Here is a 19,083-nt window from a genome sequence, read left to right as displayed (position 1 = left end):
GGGTTAGGTACATAATATAACTTAAAAAGACATAAAATTGATATTTATAAATAAATTCAATTAATTGAGGTTTTTAGTTGAGCTAAAAAAAAGTCAGTAACACGAACGGGATTCGAACCCACGACCTTCGGCTTGATACGCCGCTACCAAACACTTGAGCTATCGTAGCGGCGTATCAAGCCGATGGTCGTGGGTTCGAATCCCGCTCGTGTCACTGACTTTTTTATTTCAACTAAAAACCCTTATTAATTGAATGATATTAATTGGTCAAGCGGACCTCGAAAAATAGTGAACTTATAAATAAAGTATTTCACTTGATGTTTTTAAAAGGCAAACACTGGGCAGTTTGAAATTTTAGAAATAACAAGCCTAATGAAAATTCAAAAACGTCTTTTGCAAAATACCGAAATATAAAATAGTAGTTAATTTTAGTTATATTTATGTGTTTTCTGAATTACTTAAGAGCTTACATTTCTTCTACATCAAATAACTCTTTAAAGAAAACTTCTCTACGAAAGGAAAATCAATACAATCCACACGACTTGTGTCATTGTTTAACTATCCCAAGAAAATCACTTATAAATGACAGTCAAACGTAAGTATCTGATAAACGCACACAAATCTAAAAGGTTGACAATGAATAAAAATAAGAGATATTTGTTTTCTATAATGGAATGCGTGCACTGTCCGAAAAAAATAAAATAAAATGGCGCGAGACATCAATTGTTACTTTAGCAAAGTATAAAGAATTGTGCGTAGTGAAGATCCAGTTAACTTAATTCATCAATTTTTTTCTTACAATCAAGGCTTCTTAATCAGATCATATTATTACATATAAATGTTAACAGGTTCAACATTACCCTGACGATCAACATTCATTTTGAAGTTGTATATTTAGAAGTTATATGTTTTATGTGTTTATAGATATAAAAGTTTTTTAAAAATTGGCCACTTTCTAGGTTTTGTAAAATTTCCTAATTGTAATTGACAATAGTAGGAATATTGTAATTAATAATAATAATTTATAGTAATAAATATTACGATATTTCAACAGTTCTACCATCCTGTATCATTTTCAAGAAATATATGTTTTCTATAAAAATACTAATTTTACACTATTCTATATGAATATTTAATATATTTTTATAATTACATTTATAATATTGAGCCTACTATTGTATAACCAATTTAAAATAAAAAAAATGATTTTAAATAATATATAAATAAAAAATAATAAAAAAACTGGATTGCTAAACTTGCTGCCAGTTTTACACGAAGATTTCAATTTTGGAAATGTTATTTTTTCGGTTTTATGTTCTGAAATGTATACAATATTAGTGTAAAAAATTAATCAATTAATTTTAAAAATATATTAATATTAAAAACAATAATGTAAAATTAAAATTTTTTCCCTGAATGAAAATAAGTTTCTTGAAAATGGTATAGCATCGCCGAAACTTTGAACTATCGCAATTTTTATTTTAAAACAACACCTCCAAAAAAGACCTACAAATTAAATAATTTTTGAATGGATAATTTGTATATCGTTCTTAAACCAGAATATGCTGCTCAGCTCTTAAGAATTGTGGTGCTATTTGAATTTTCAGGGAGTTTAGTCATTGTAAGAAATATTTATTTAGAAATCGTGAGATGCGGTCTGGTGTGACGAAGGTTTCAGAAAAACATCTTCTTTATCCTGCCAACGATTCGATCTTAATTGAGATCATCTTCAGGGCCTGGGATTTACAAACGTTGATTACATTTAACAAATACATTTAGGATGTGGAAAAGTGAATTTATACAATGGAAAATATATTTTTTATATTCAATAACGTATTTCTACGCAGTCAAAGCGTTTGTCTTCTGTGTAATTGTGCCATTCTTGCGTGTCGTGTTGAGAGTGCCAGTGAGATTTTGCTGTTTTATGTTTATATACGTTGATTTTAAAGGGGGGGAAGGAAGACATTTTTGTATAAGGCGTCGGCTTCTTTGAGGTAGAAAGAGCCGACGAAGGGAAAAAACGTGTTGATAATGGTTCGGCCAGATTATCCTTTCAGGATTATATGGAAAGTGATAAATAGGAAAAGGAAAGCTAATTTGTTGGGAAATTAGACTATGTGAAAAATATTTGATGTGTGGAATGTAATGTGATCATATAGGTATGTTATCTGTATTAAATTTGATTAATGATATTGGCGTAGCTGCGACTGAGTTTACATGTATCTGTTCTGTAATTGATGCTGTGTTTATCTCTGTTGATATAAACCATTTCTAAAAAATTACGTTTATGTTTGTTTTGTTCTGTGTGTAATATTTTTGGATTTTTGAAGTCGAAATTGTGTTGGTGTTCAAGATGGTGGGTAGCGAATGCTGTAGGATTTTGCTTAGGTTTTTTGCAATCATAGATATATTGCTTTATTCTCTTGTCCAGATATTGGGATGTAAGACCGATTAAGTTGCCGGACAGTATAAACAGTTGATCTTGTAGATTACGTCAGATTTATTTGTTATTGGTGTGGGATCTGTAATTTTGGAAAAAGTGTTTGAATTGTTTTATAATTTTTGAAAGCTATTTTGAAGTTATCGGGCGAGAGAAATGTGTTTAATTTATGTGATAGGCCTTGGATAAATGGCATGGAAATGTATGCTGGTTTGTTTGTATTCAATAGACTTAATGTAGTATTATTAGTAATACTGGACGGTGTTTGTGTTCAGTTGTAGTTGTTGATTATTCTGTTAATTATGTGTTTAGGGTAGAGATTGTTATGGAGGATCTGTTTGTATATCTTTATGTTTTTGTGGTGGAAGGATTCATGGCTTAAAGTAATCATTCTATGAAGTAACCCTTTGGCCGTGTTTATTATTGTATGAAGAGGATGGTGAGACGTAAAGTTGAGGTAGCGATCTGTATTTCTTGGTTTTTGATACCAATCTGTGATTAATGTGCCATCTGGTTGTTTTATTACGAGTGTATCTAAAAATGGTATTTTTTTGTTGTTTTAGATTTCAACACTTGTACAAAATCCAACGTATATAAACAGAAAATAGGAAAATCTCACTTGCACTCTCGACACGACACGCAAGAATGACACAATTGCACAGAAGACAAACACTTTGAGTGAGTAGAAATATTTTGATTGAATATATAAAATATATTTTGCATTGTATAAATTCACGTTCTCACATCCTAAATGTATTTGTTAAATGTAAACAATGTTTGGAAATCCCAGGCAAGATGATCTCAATAAAAATCGAAACGTTGGCACGATAAAGAAAATGTTTTTCTGAAACCTACATCACACCATACCGCATCTCACGATTTCTAAATAAATATCGATTAACGGTCACTAATCACCACACATTGTACGAAATGAAGACTACAATTATGAGTGTTTAATTTTGAATAAAGTCGAAATAAAGCGAATTTTAAATTGTTCAACTAGATAATCTACGGAAGGCGTACGGTAACCTTAAAATATGAAAGATAATGCATAATCCTTTTTCGAACTTTAACACTTTTTAAGGGGGGAATATTTAGCCACGGAGGCAAGGATATTTACCTTCTACGAGAAAATTTACTGTAAAACCTTAGATAGGATTTATTATCAGGTTGTCACGACTGCCGTGGGGCTTTTAGAACGTTTAGACAACTTTTTCCATGATGCCCGGCTTCCTGCCACCGCTCGTCCTTTTCAGTGATGGTGCATTCTTTAGATTTATAGCGTAGCAGTGATCTACTCTTCCATCAGTTACTTTCTTCTGATTGTTGTTGAAGAACACAACAATGTGGGACAAGGTCTTGGGAATTCGAGGCATTGAAATGTTGAGATAGAAAGGTGGAGTAGGGCTTTCAGAAATTGGATATTCAATTGTAGCCCGCTCAGCTATAATTATCGATTTGGCTTTGTAAGATTAAGACCATTGTGATGCTCAATCTGGAATCTTATAAACTTTTGCAAGTCAAAGAGAGGGAAAGTATAATTTGGTCATTATTTTTCTAAAAACGTTAGTAATCTCTGAAACTAATTTATAAACAACACCGATAAAATTATGAACTAATTCAAGTTCAAATACAATCAATTAAGAAGATTAAAAACAAATTAAATTCTAAAACATATACTTAATATCCCATTTCCTCGATAACATAATTTAAAAATAAAATAGTTTGATAGTAAATTCTTTATCATAAAAGTTCAGGAACTTAACGGATGAACTTTATATTATTTAGAACAAATAGAAGCTATGTTATACAGTGGGTAGAGATTAGTGACCGTTAATCAATAGTTATTCAGATATCGTGAGATGCGGTCGGGGGTGATGTAGGTTTCAGAAAAATATTTTCTTTATCGTGCGAACGTTTCGATCTTTTATTGAGATCATCTTCAGGGCCTGGGATTTACAAACAATGTTTNTTATTAGTAATAGTGGAATGTGTTAGTGTTGAGTTGTAGTTGTTGATTATTCTGTTAATTATGTGCTTAGGGTAGAGATTGTGATGGAATCCATTATTTTTACTTTTTTTCCATAATGAACGCCAGAACCGGGTCGGTACAAATCTGCATCTTTCCATCGCTTCATCAATTAGTCTCACCCAAGTGATATTATAATGTGAACCAAGCGTTTTCCTCATTTTGAATAATTTATGTTGGGCTACTTTCCGTCTTGTTCTCCCTGGAAAAGGGTTGTAAACTATCGAATGCTCAAACTCATTTGAATTGGCTCAGGTGAGTAATGGGTTCTTTATTTTGGGTTTTCTTCAATACACGAAGGCGTACGCTTTTGTTTTTTAGTACTTTTAAATAAACTATTATCCATATAGATTTGGACAACTGTATCTTCTCATTCAATTTTTTTTACAAAGAAGCACTCGTTTTCTATAAGCCAATCACGACTAAGGGCTCCGAAACAATGCTTTTTTTAATTTTAAAGCTAAAGTAAGCGTGTTTCATTTTTTAAATTATTATTAATAAATATGAATTTATATCAATCACAAATTTTTCTACTTAAGGGTAAAAATGGTTAAAATGGAGCTTAAAAATATTGCTGTTTTAAATCCATGAATGTTCTTGCTTCATTTCACCTGCCTTCCTTCTTTCAAGTGATTTACTAAAAGCCAAAACTTTGAAATTGAAATGAGGTTTGAAAATTGACCAAAAATCGTGTCACCAGTGCCTATGAGGTGTTAACACGTTTATTTCGCCATGTTAACACTGAAAAACCATTTTAAAAAGTGTTGTTTTATCTCGCAAAAAAAGGTTATTATATAAAAAAATATATCTCGGCAACGGATTAGAATAAAAACTTGTAGTTGGTTTCATTCTACCGAAAATTTAATGCTCAAATAGATTTTTTTGATACGTATTTTGGGACATGGAGCCGTTTGGGAGTAATTCTTGAAAAAAAGCTTTAAAAAACACGGTTTGTAGACGTTTTTAGGTTTTCTGTCATAGAAGGCTTCATTTGAGGACCTATGTTTGTAGGAACTTGTTGTACTGCATGAAATTTCCTATAAATCCTCAAAATACATTACTTCCTTTGGGCCCACCCCGTGTTTGTTTTTCCCACACACACAACTTCGAGGTGTGAATTTAGTAGTCAGAGTTCCGCGAAGTTATCAGATGTATAACAAATAACGAACATATTGACATGTATAAAGTTTGGAAACTCAACAATCATGTCTGTTTCAAAAGATTACGCTGAAATTATTTTTTCAATTATTTTTATCAGAGAACTCTCCCACCTGGAAAAAATGGTATTCACAAAGCACCTGATACTGTATGAAATTCAGTTGTTCCTCCCTTTCTTTTTTTTTCTTTAAAGGCTCGAACATAAAAGCTTAATTTAATTTTTTTATGCTTAAGAGCTTTCCCGTGTTTTTCTCTCCTCAGAAGGCTGTCAACAAAAGCTTAGGAAACTTAGTAGCTATTAAAAAGGGTGAGATGGAAAGAAAGATAGGAACGATCTACAAAAGGCCAGTTGTAAATTTACCAAGGGATGTTTTAGGGTAACTTCCGGTAGTTAATTCTAGCAGATCCCCCTCGCCCTAAGAGCCATTTCCTGGCCCACTAAACGAGATGGACAATAACAAAGACGAGACGCGAGAATGTGCTGACCGTCTCGGCCGACTTTTGCCGAACGAGCCGTTCCAGTTTCACCCAACTGGGGCATAACTTAGAACTCACTCCAGCCGAGGATGCTTTATAATTCTTTTGCTATACCCCACCTTTTTCTCTCTTTCTTCTCTTATTCGAATAGAGTCGGATATAAATCAAAGCACGGACCAGTGACCAATAAATGCAATATTACTCTTCTTTTGGGACATAAACAAGTTTGAAATATAGCCTTGGAGCCCAATATTTTATTGTAGACTTCCTCTTCCGACTCTTCTACTTACCCGTGGAAATGTATATTTTAGGCTCCTTGCCATCTCTCTATAATATTTCCTCTTCGGTTAGTTTTGGTATATCAAATTGGACTATCAGACATAATTAAGGCATAAATTGATGATTTAATGTAAATAATGAATTGCCCAGTGTACAATAGAATTATTTATACATTAATAATTAAACAATTACTATTCATTAATGGCCCAAGATGAAATTCAAATGTCAATAAATCACATTCTACCGGTGGAATTTTGTTTAGGCTGAACCGAATTGTGATTGGTGTGACTGGACGGCCCGGCCCATTTATCACATCCGTGACATTCATTCAATTATAATGAACGCCCAGAGTTTGTCTTAGTTTAAAGAGACTAACCTAACCCAAGCTCGTAGTAAATGAATCTGAATCATACATATTTCATGGATATAGTTTTCAAAATAATACACATAAAAAAATGGATATGGAATGATTTTTGATACTTGGACATTGTGATTCAGTCTACTTATTCCCTATATGCTTTAACATAGCACTGCAATAGATATAGAGATATAATTGATATCCATTTTCAATTTTGTAATTACATATTAAAAGGAGTAGGGTTACACTGACAACTCCTTTATCAAGTTATCAAGGAGTACAACAGGAAGGCTTTGAAACTATTATTAATAATTTATTAGAGTTACAAAATTATATGAACATCTTCGTACCATATGGAAATACATCGTGTCAAATAAAATGAAATTGGAGATTTACAATCCTGCGGTTCTATATCGGAATTGCAACCTTGTAAGTGTTGATACTTGATACTTAATTAATTAGATTTAATTAATATTTTGATATACAATGGACGTGTAGATCTCGTCTCTCTATTCTCTTTGGGACTGATTCTATTTAACGAACAAAAAATGTAATTTTCATTTGAATATTAAAGTACAGATTAGGACTTCCACATTCTGGTAACTTCATTTCTACTGATTATTTTATGAATTAGGGATGTAGTGCGAAAAAAGTTTGCTGTTCTTTATTATGTTTGTCATATTGTAAGCTTCGGGTTTTTTATTAGGCCTTCTTTGTGATCTACAGAACGATAAATATATTTATTCCAATCGATATGGTTTTAATTAAATAAAAATATTTTTTTCTTTATAATGAATAACTAATGTATAGTCACCTACAAAATTCCATACCATATCAATTTAAGGAAGTATTTCTCACATTAAATTTGTTAGTAATGCTTCTAAGGAATTAAAAACATCTTATTGGAATCAAAAGTGCTAATGTAAACTTAGGGGATATGTTTAACCATAAAATAGGAAAGAATTTTTTTACCAAATTCAAAAGTAAATCTCCGCTTTTAAGGATGTAAAATGTGGCCTAATAATATTGCGATTCTGTGATTTTACTCGATAACTGCTTGTTGAATTTTAAAATTCGTTATTCATCAAAGAGTTATAAACCGACCTTTTGCGGACTATTTAATTAATTATTCAGTTTAACTATTTATTTCGTTATCTATCTGACAGATCCAAACCCTATACCCTTCCAGCCAACTTTCCTTTCTGCAGATATATTTAATGACGGCTCACATAATGCTTCTGACATCCGTTAAACAACTCGCATATCACTCAACGAAACTCCGCAATTTCCAATGTATCTTGATGTTTTTGAGTTAAAACATTGTATGAGTGAGAACCGATCGGCTCAGTGAACCATGGCATTTTATAATCCTATGAAATATGTATCATATTTTCCACGGTTGAATGAATTCGATGTAAAGCATTATTACAATTCAATTTTTTTTCTCTTTTTTAGTCGGCCCGGTAATTAAATCGGTGGGACCGGACAAAGTTATAACAGCTTCACTTTTCAACGAAGCGTCCTTTGACTGCGAAGCCGAGGCGAGCCCGACTCCAAGTTACCAGTGGCTTCAGAGAATCCAGGGAATGGAATCTGCAGTGCTGGTACGCAGCAATGACGCCAGGCTTCACATCAGGAACGTCAGCTACCACCATCAGGGTGAATATATCTGCAGGGTGTGGAACTACATAGGCGGATCTGAACGATCCGTTCAGAGCGACCCGGTTTCCCTCCAAGTTGTCGGTAAGAAATTTCGTTTTTTTAACTAGCAGTTCTCTTCTATTGTCTTATTACTATCCTATAATTTCTATATACGTTTCCTAAATGTTTTGTGTAAATTTGTTACAAATAATTCGTTAGTATCCAGCAGTTTTTTATAAATTTAAACATTTTAAAAACCCTTTTCGTTGTTTCAGTAAAGGTATATAAACCATTATTGTTATATAAATATAATTTATAGTATATATTATAATAATGTAATTATTGTTGTTAAACATAATCAACAAATGCATTGCGTGAGCCAGCACGACAGGCAGGTCTTGCCAGTTTAGCATTCGTAACGCCGTGTTAATTCTGAAAACGTCAAGTTTCTCAGCATTGACTAATTAATTATTATGACTAATATTTTAACTAATCTTGTAACTTAACAAAAATATTTTAGTGTAGTTGGTTTCACATTAATTTTATTTTTGGATAATATTTAGTGACCGTTAATTAATGATTATTTAAAGATCGTGGGTTGGTTTGAAGTAGGTTAGAAAAATATTTTCTTTATCGTGCCAATGTTTCGATTTTTATTGAAATCATCTTCAGGATCTAGGATTTATAAACATTGTTTTCACTGAAGATGATCTCAATAAAAGATCGAAACGTTGGCACGATAAAGAAAATGTTTTTTTAAACCTACATCAAACCAGACCGCATCTCACTATGTTTAAATAAGTATACATTTTATCGTTATATTTTTTAATTGACATTTACAAGTTAATAGAAAAGGCCATCGTAGTATAAAATAAAACTTAGTTAAAAGGAAATTGTTATTCTACTGACTAGCTACTGATAAAGTAGCAAATGGAAACGGGGCCGACTGAATTAAACCTAGTTAGAAGTCCCTTACCGAAGCAGACTTGCCTTTTACTTTCAGTGCAAAAAATTAACTCTAATTTCAGTAAATAACACTAGTTGAAGTCCCAACAGTCTACTCTCAATTTAGAGTTTTTTAATAAAATTGTTTCACTGAGTACTTGTGAAGTATATTAAATTCATACTACAGTATACAAAAATATTCTGAATTCCAAACTGTTGAAAAAACTTAATGAAGCTCTATCCGGCAACCCATTATTAGATTGAATCAGTGGCCGTATGAAAAGAAAGACGTTGTTTAAAAAGAAAAGTTCTTTCAGCGCCATCTGTCTAATGGTAAAGTGGCAAATAAAAACAGGGACAGTTGAAATAATTTGGTTATAAGTCCATCAACGGCTACCGGAAAAGGGAGTATTGAATCGATCGCCGAGTTTTTCATAAGAAGATTAGAAGGTTTCTTTTTATATTGAAGAATATTTGACAAAAAATTGGGAGACATTTATTGAATTCATAATAAAAATATTACACAAATTGAACGGTAAAATTCTTTCCATACCAAAAATTGTTAACTTCTTTGATATATTTTAATAACAAAAACAAACAGAAAAAGTTAAGTTATTTATCTCGATATAATTGAAATCAGCGTTCAATATCATAATTTTGCAGTTAAAGAAAAGGAATAAAGAAAACATTTGAAACAAAAAAACATTCTGTTCGTCAAGCATTCGAGTAATATGTTCTTTTCATCATGACATTGAAACTACAATATTAACAAACAGGGATATCTACTCAAAATATTGGAACTCATAGTTTCAAACATAACCAATTTATGGGTTGACGGAGGAAGGAGATCTTCAACTCGTCCGCTCTATCGCAATCGTAACTTTATTGGTAGTACTTAATTAACCAATTATACTTAATTCATTTGCCGATATAGAAAGAACGGGTAGTAGATCTCATTCCACTATCAATTCACAAATTCACTGTTTCAGTATTGTAAGAAAGTGTTCATATTTGATAACTTTGTGAATTATTCATACAATTTTGATATCCTGAGATAAATTCTTCAAATTGTAAATAAAAGAAGAAAATTCACCAAAACACTGGAAAATTATGTGGTATTTGATTAAAATTCAACTAAATATTTATTCTATCACCAATTTTCCAGTGTTCTGTTGAATTTTCTTTCAAACCATCATAATAAAAATCTTTTTATTAAAACTCTTAAATTTGTAAACTCTTAATTTAGTATACTTTAAAATAAGTGTGTAAGTAATAAGTGTATAATTATTATAATGATAAAAATAGGTATAAGTTGAAATAAATAACAAAAAACGAGTGTCGGTTTTTGTCATTGAGTGTATATTTTCTGTTGAAAGAAACCTAACAAACGTGACATTTTTTTAAAATTAGCTTTAGGAAAATTTGCCGTTCAACACATTTTTTAAATTCAATATACAATGTTTTAATGCGTTTTAAAAGTTGTTCAGTTACCTGTTTCGCTTTTCAAGTTTATGAATGGTCCAGAATACCAAGAGACGAAAAGAAAAATCTTCAATAGAAGCAATTTTTTATCAACGCAATGACACAATATAACTGCACTCTTTCTTTTTCTTAGCCCGAACTTCCTTTCCTCTCGTCTCTAGCCCAACTCAAACTCTGTCAAAATAAAATTATCCAATATTTCACCGTCTACGTGCACTTCTGGGAACTCGGATAAACCCTACTCAAGAAGATTATATCACAACAGAATGACAATAGCGTATTTTTATAACCTATCGCAAACTAGAAACTTGTTTTTAACTGTTTTTTTAGGAATATGTCAGGTAAACGCGTCTCTGAACGTTTAAAATATTAATTATACTTTTTATGGAAGGTCTCGGTTTTAAAATAAATTTAAAAATCTGAATTATTGCTGTAGAAAAATTTGTAGATTGTTAATCAACTCTTCTTTAAATACTTCCATATATTTGATTTTCATAACAAAAACAAAAAACTCAAATTACTTGTTTGCTTATCTTTCTGCCTTAAATCTAATTCTGTACATTCATATTAAACGGATACAAACTAGATTATCGTTACTATTGACAGTTTCAACTGATCAACACTTGTTCACTTGGCTGGATCGTATCGCTCGTTTACGTTTCCCAAAAACCTATTTCAGCTTCTCACTATCATTAATAAAAATCAGACTGACAAAGTGATCAGGGGCCGGTCATTTCAAAGGTTTGAGGAAATTATCCAAAATACATCAAATGAAGTACCAAATAAATAAATTTGTATATTTGAATGTATTTTCTAATAGCGTATGTTGTAAAAGATGGTGTTTTTTTTTTTTTTAAATTACGTTATTGACTCACAAATTTTAATCAATTACCAAACTTTCGGCCCATGTTTGACCTTCATGCTAGTCTATTTAATGTTTCCGGTAGCCGTTGATGGACTTATAACCAAATTATTTCAACTGTTCCTGTTTGTATTTGCCACTTTACCATTAGACAGATGGCGCTGAAAGAACTTTTCTTTTTGTGAATAACTTCTTTCTTTTCATGCAGCCACCGATTCCATCTAATATTGGGTCGCTGGTCACTGCTTCATTATGTTTTTTTCAACAGTTATGAATTCAGGAAACTTCTGTATACTACAGTATGTATTTAATGTACTTTACTAAGTACTCAGTGAAACAATAAAAGTAAAACGCTCTAAATTGAGAGTGGACTGTTACGACATCACCTAATATTATTTACTAAAATTAGGGTTAATTTTTTGCACTGAAATTAGAAATCAAATTAACACGAGTATCCGGTGTGAGTATATAATTTAAAAAAAATTTATATCCATTCCTGCAATCCTAAGGAAACTCGTTCGGATATTTATGGTTGAGAGACGCATTGAAAAGTATAAGCTAAATTCATATATTGCTGAATTGATATACATATTAATACATTTTTTTTTCAAATAATTTATCTACTTTCAATTATTTGATTTGAAACCGTGTACAGCACTGGGACATTGTTCCCTTTCATTAAATTTTAAATAACGAACTTAAAAACCTTAATATAAATTAATAATTATAATTAAATAATTTAAATAAAGATAATAAACGAAATAGTAAATTAAAATAAAAAAATAAAATTCATACTACAACAATAATTGTTTACTTCTTCTATTTAACTCTTAGGTAATAAATTTCTAATAATCTAATTTCAACAATTCATTGCATGAACGACTCATAACAATAGAAAATATTGTAATAAAATCATTTTAACCGGTTATTTGTAGAACGTCAATTGTATTATTTTGTCACTTCGTGTTACAGCAATTAACAATATTAATTCCATGTTGCAGTGTAGCAGATTTTCAAAGCTAGCCAACTTTCAGAACCCCTCCTTTCGTAATTCATGTCCAGTTTATCCGTTATATGCTGTGCGGGAATTATAATTTATTGCAAAGCTTGTTAGTCATTTCAGATGCTGTTTATAAACGAATCATTTATATTTTAAAACAACCTTTGAGTGGATTATTAGTTATGATTTTTGTTAAATAAAAACATGGGTTGACAAATTTATTTATTTGTTTATGGGGGACAACAAAAAGACCGATAATTCTCCGAGGAAAGTTAGATGACCACACCTAAACCTAGAACCTGGTGGAGAATAAAATTAGCAACATACACATAGATCCGTCAGCAATGGGTTAAGAGACCTCGTTTCAATGGGATTGTATTTCAAGACAGTGGTATGCGAAAATTTATGAAAAAACTATTTAAGGAACTAAAGGCAAAAATACAAAACCATATGTGATAGGACTAGCATGATAACAGATGGACTGACTGGCAAACCCCGGAGGCACATGCTGGAAGTAGTAAAAAAAGCCTTGCAGATATTAGCACATCACATCCAGCCTCTATTGGGGGAAGGCCAATGCAAGCTAATAATCCTGTGGAAGGAAACGCAAAGAATATACACAACATGTGTGGTGATTAGTGACAGTTAGTCGATGATTATTCAGAAATAGTGAGATGCGGTCTGGTGTGATGTAAGTTTCAGAAAAACATTTTCTTTACCGTGCCAACAATCTTTATTGAGATCATCTTCAGGGCCTGGGATTTACAAACATTGTTTACATTTAAATTTGTTAAATTTAAACAATGTTTGTAAATCCCAGGCCCTGAAGATGATCTCAGTAAAGATAGAAACATTGGCACGATGAAGAAAATGTTTTTCTGAAACCTACATCACACCAGACCGCATCTCACGATTTCTGAATAATCAATATACACAACTTTGGATTCTGATAAAAACCTTAACCTAGAGCTCTAGATAATAATGGATATTTTACAATAGATCTTCTTTTTTTTTAAGCACTTATTTCTTTTTAGATAGATCTTTTAAAGCACAGCAGTTTTTGTTAAGGCTGAACCTTCAAAATTAAGAAACAAACAGTTGATCTCAACAGTGACTGCTTGATCCCATACTATTGCGTTTCCAGGTGCGCCGCAGGTTCTGAGGGGGAATAGTGGGGCTGAAGTAGTAGCCCTACGAGGAGCCGATGCAGTTCTTGGGCTAGTCGTCTGTGCAGACCCAAGACCACAAACGGCGTCTTGGGAATGGGGAAGCCTTCATCTTCAAGTAGGCGAAGGCCTAGGAAGATACCATGCTGAAAAACTCGTCCAGGTGAGAAAAACAAAGAAAAAAGCTACATAAGTTTTTTCCATATGAAGTACATTTTGTAGATTATTATGTAAATGAATTAGTCTTTTTTGTTTTTATTATTTTTTGTTAATTTCATTTTAATGGCACCTTGTTTCAAGTAACATTTTTTCACAAAAGCAAATTGAAATGTAAAATAAAGAAAAAAGAGAAAAGATAAAAATAAACTCTATTTAAATGCTAATTTTTTAAAAAGGCAATAAACAGTGGTTTAAAAACGATTTTATAATCTACATATCCATTTACAGAGAAATGTTCATTTGATTGGAAAGAAGTATTAAAATTAAAACGATGGTCTATTTAGATTTATAGCATCGCGGACTTAATAGGAAAAACAAAGCTTAGTTGCTTGTTTTCCGTTCCAAGAGGTACTTAAATTTGGAATAAAATAAATAAATTATAAAACAAAAAGAAAAAACAAGTTGGTTCCGGGTTAGTTGCAGTTTAATCTCCAGTATAATGCAGGACCGAGAAGCTTTTTCCATTTGGCACAGATCCAACTTAACTTACAATGTAAATGTCAACCACTGGGGCCAATAACCACTCCAGCCGGCTGTGGGCTTATTTTTTCTATGTTGTTACAGGAGACGAGAGAAGACTGCTACGAGGCTAGATTACACGTCAGGGAGGTGGACCCGACAGATTCCAGGACGTACTTCCTAACAGTCGAAAACGAGAGGGGTACCGACAAACACTACCTAAGACTGGCCGTTCGCGGTTCGTATACCAATGGCAAGTCTCAAATCACTTAATCACTACACTAACTAAAATTTACAACTCTCCATATTTCCGAAGTGCCACTTTTAAAGTATGAAATCGAGTTTTTCTACAAACAAATGTAAATCTTGCATATTTATCATTATAAAAGTAATTCATAATAATACTTTATAATATGACAGATATTTTGAAAGTATTAATAATTATCATTTCGACGTCCACCGCAATGGTAGTTTATAAAATGCACTGATTTTGAAAACTTGATTGGCGCATTATTAAAATTTAAAAATTTAGAACAAGAATAAAAAATTACCGTGGCCAGGAGCGATGAGGTAATATGGAGGGCGTAGTGTAGATGCTTGAATACTAACAGCACCGTCACTGGTGAATTACCTTAAAAAAATATACTTGTAATTGTAAGTGCAAAAAACAAACTGCATTTGAATGCATAGAATAGCAGCACCCTAGTATATTATTTGGAAAGGCTTAGCCGGAGAGGACGTATAAACTCCCGTTGCATTCACACGCGTTTTTGGTGAAGGGAGCATGGTAGCCTCTAACCCTGCTCTTGGGTGGGACTGCTGGTGGATTAGAGCCTGTATGGGCCGATCTGTATGCAGCCGGCGGTTTTCTCAGGAAATAGAGTTCTCAGAAACCTAGACGATTGTCGGCCCCATCCACCCGCACCCTTGGGCTATTCTATCCACACATTCAGACCGACAGCGTCGTATCATATTTTATTACCGGCTAACCTCTTAGCGACATAATTCAGTGCGTTATAAAGTAAACGTACCGATATTTTCCGCTTATATTATATGAAATCGTTTATAAATCTATCCGAACTTTATGAACTAACTACATAAATCGCCTTGCTTAGTCCAAAACCTTTTGGAACTTTGTGAATAAGTTTACATATATCACATATGGTATGTGTTTTTTAAATAATTTCGAAAAACCTTTGAAAAGTACAAATTCTCTCAGGCTAAAAGTTTGTACATAGTCAGTACAATATTATATAAAACACCGTTATATTTAGTTGTCTATTTACCAAATTACTTCTTTCAATTAATTGATCTGCTCGTGGCACTAGCTTTTTCATTTCAACCAAAACATAAGAAGATTAATTATATACAACATTTCAGTAATACTAATGCACTTTTAAATTTGTAATTGTTTAACTTTTCAGTTGTTATCGATTATGAGGATCAGGGTAACGTCATAAACAAAACATTGTTATATGACAAGCTTTTGTTGATATATTTCAACTTCATCAGGGCTAAATGACAAAGAGGAATTTAATTTATGAATAAAAACAATACTGACGGTAAATAGCAATATTTTTTTCTGAAATCACCTACTCAACAGGCAGTAAAGTTATTTATGTGTATATTAATTCATAGACAAAGGCATACATATATTTATATTATATATATAATATAAAACACAGAAATTAATTTTAAAGCTTAACTCCGTACTTTTAGAAGGAAGCTGAAAAATTAGTCCGTCTGTTTTATTTCACGTGTACATTGAACATATATATATGTCATTGGGTAAGTGTCCGTTTTAGTTATAAATATGTAATCGGCGCCATTATAATGTAACATACACCCAATAGCATTATTAACCTTTTGGCGTAAGTGAGTTCCCACAAAGTCATTACTATTATCATTCAGCTTTCAGTTTTATAAGTATAAATTAAAATCCTGTTTATTATCAAGCACTGTGTTGAAATATAGCAACCCAACTTTTTGACCTAACAAGAGTTTTGTTCCTGTTAATGACCTCACCCGATCCTCAAAATCATTATCTTTCACCCTGGTCAATTTCAAAAATTATTTTTAATTGTTATTATTTAACCTGTACAAATCTCATTATATTAAAAATAAACACGAAACTTCCTTTACATAGCGAGGGACAACAACAAGAAACTTAATTTAGGTGTAATAATTTATACAAAAAAAGCAAAATTGTATACAAATTATTTATTAAAAACTATTTATAAAGCATAAAATGCCCAAAACCAGACCTAAAGTAACAGGGAAAAAATATTGTTACACCCAACACTACAGAATATATGTCCTCATAAGTAAGAAAAATAAATCATTGGACGGTTTTCTGTTTTTATTTTTTCTACACAACTTGTACATTCCGACTGAATTGCATTCATTTTATTGTAGTATTTTTCTTATAATATTCTTAAAGCTTAATCTTATATTCCATATAAAGTATTCGCTATCCGATAAGAAAGAGCAGAACAACTGAATCTCTCAAAAATGGATACTGTCTGCCACACTTTTCAATATCGCGGTTAATGGCAAAGTTCAAGAAGACCAAGAGGATAGAGCAAACCTTTATCAACAGAACGATTGCAAATTACGAGAAGTTTTCTCCTTCTTTTAACGGAATTTCATCCTCGCTTACAATTCGACAATAAATTAAGAAAGCAACCGTAAATAAGAGATACTGAACTCCAGTGTGACAGGGGTCATAAACCTTTAAGATCCCGCTTAAGCTACAATTGAGGAGAGGTTCGAGAGAGGTTCTGATGTGTGGCTTCGACTCGGCAAGGAAACACGCAAACGATTAGGTACTATACTGCCCTCAAAAAAACCGTCCACCTGATTTTTGCACTACAAAATGGCCAACTTTGGAAATGCATGTTTTCTAAGCGGTGTAAGTCACAAACCTGTGCTCGGTTTCATTTTTTAGAATATTTTACGCTGAACAAGATGACTTCTTTAAATCATTTCCTAGCGTCAGTAAATTCAAAAATTAGGGAACATGTTAATTTTTGCACTTTTTACGAAAGCTTCAAACTGAGGAGCCAGAAAATCGTCTGGAGAGGCGCCTATATTAATCGATAGGAAATTTGAATAAGCCTTCAATTGGTCAGCTTCCACTTCGCCCGATTTCTCAACCGTTTAGGAGTTATTCGCAATTTTTTGGCAAAACATGTTTTTTGTACGTGCTACCGATTACCCCTGGTCAGTTTTTTATGGGCATTTTATAATGTAGGATCTAGCGCGTAGAAGAAATGTGCCTCAATTATTACGCGAACAAATGTGCAAAGCTCGATCAACAAAACCAACCCCAACTACAGAAACAGGTACGAACTCATGGGTGTCCCGTACCAGACTTTTGGCCAAAAATGTGAAATCCTTGATAGTAGATAAAATCTCTTTGGCAGAGACTCCCTATGCCCGGCCCAAGAATTCAGGCGAAGAACCTCCATTAATCGCAATTGAGAAATCGGATAACCCGAAGAATATCGAGTCCAACATACTGGCAGTAGGAATGAAGTCTGGTGAGTGAATTAGTAGTACTCTGTACTAGTAATTATTAGTACTCTGGGGCAGAATGAATGCTTCTTAGACTAACTTGTTTGCCAATGATATTTTTATTTTTTATTACATCTATATTTTTTCTATATTTTTATCGTTGACCTGATAGGCCCTGAGGTAGATAGGAGCTGGCAATAGGTTACAGAAATAAGAAAGGCAGTTGTTTTAACACGTAAAGTTTAATTAACATGTACATAATTGGCTGCATAATCAGAAAAATTATATGAAAAATAACGTCGCACTTTAAATATGCAATAAAAGTAAAGTAATACAATAAGAACTTTATTTAAAAAAGATTATTTTTTTAATTTACAAAAAATGTAAAATCCGCTTAGATATCTGAATTTCAGAACGAACTCTATTACTAGTTTGATACGTGTTAACCACATTAATCACCACGTTTAATAAAATAAAATAAATGTCACAGTTTTCTTTTGATTTTAGTTTAACTGAAAATTACAAATAAATAAATAAAATTCTTCCATACAAACAAGCGACAAAAACAAACTAATTCATTTATCAATATCTTTTCAGTTATTGTTATTATAATTGAATAGAAGATAAACGATTGTTAAAGAGCCATTAAGAGTAATAACACGTATAATGGAACAAGGTCACGTATGTTTACAAACCACACGAGATTTCATTTCGCTTTATTTTTTTTTATTTTTTTACTTTTTCCCCTCACCGTGATAAGGTTGAAAGCAGGAAAGTGGATTATAAAGTTGAACCCCTTGCCCGATCCCCGGCGGAGGTGTCACTAAAGGTAAACCGGGAGTTCGAATACGGAATTTTACGTACCCCCCGGAAAGGAAATCTCCCAACCGGAAATTTCCAACGATTTACAAACCACCTTTCTAACACACAGTTCGCCCTTCCAAGCAGTAAAAAATTAACCGAAAAACTCGACCATTTTCAATCTAGGTTCCTCATTTCAGTGAAGGCGTTAATACCAAGGTAAAAATGTTAACTCATATTTTCCACTTAGA

At 32.3% G+C, this 19,083-nt stretch overlaps 1 protein-coding gene across 1 annotated transcript in view; it reads left to right on the top strand.

Moving 5' to 3' along the window:
* Window positions 1-19,083, top strand: part of LOC106665845 (hemicentin-2) — a 117,551-nt gene that overhangs the window by 55,526 nt on the left and 42,942 nt on the right. The window contains exons 6-8 of the mRNA XM_024226243.1: window positions 8,197-8,484; window positions 13,816-14,000; window positions 14,621-14,772. Coding sequence (XP_024082011.1) covers window positions 8,197-8,484; window positions 13,816-14,000; window positions 14,621-14,772 — 625 coding nt within the window. The remainder of the gene's footprint in view (window positions 1-8,196; window positions 8,485-13,815; window positions 14,001-14,620; window positions 14,773-19,083) is intronic.

The sequence above is a fragment of the Cimex lectularius genome, unplaced genomic scaffold, assembly GCF_000648675.2.
Source record: "Cimex lectularius strain Harlan isolate CLEC.00 unplaced genomic scaffold, Clec_2.1 scaffold54, whole genome shotgun sequence".
NCBI lineage: Eukaryota > Metazoa > Arthropoda > Insecta > Hemiptera > Cimicidae > Cimex > Cimex lectularius.
Note: the sequence above shows the minus strand (reverse complement) of the source record. Positions and strands in the feature narration are given on the sequence as shown.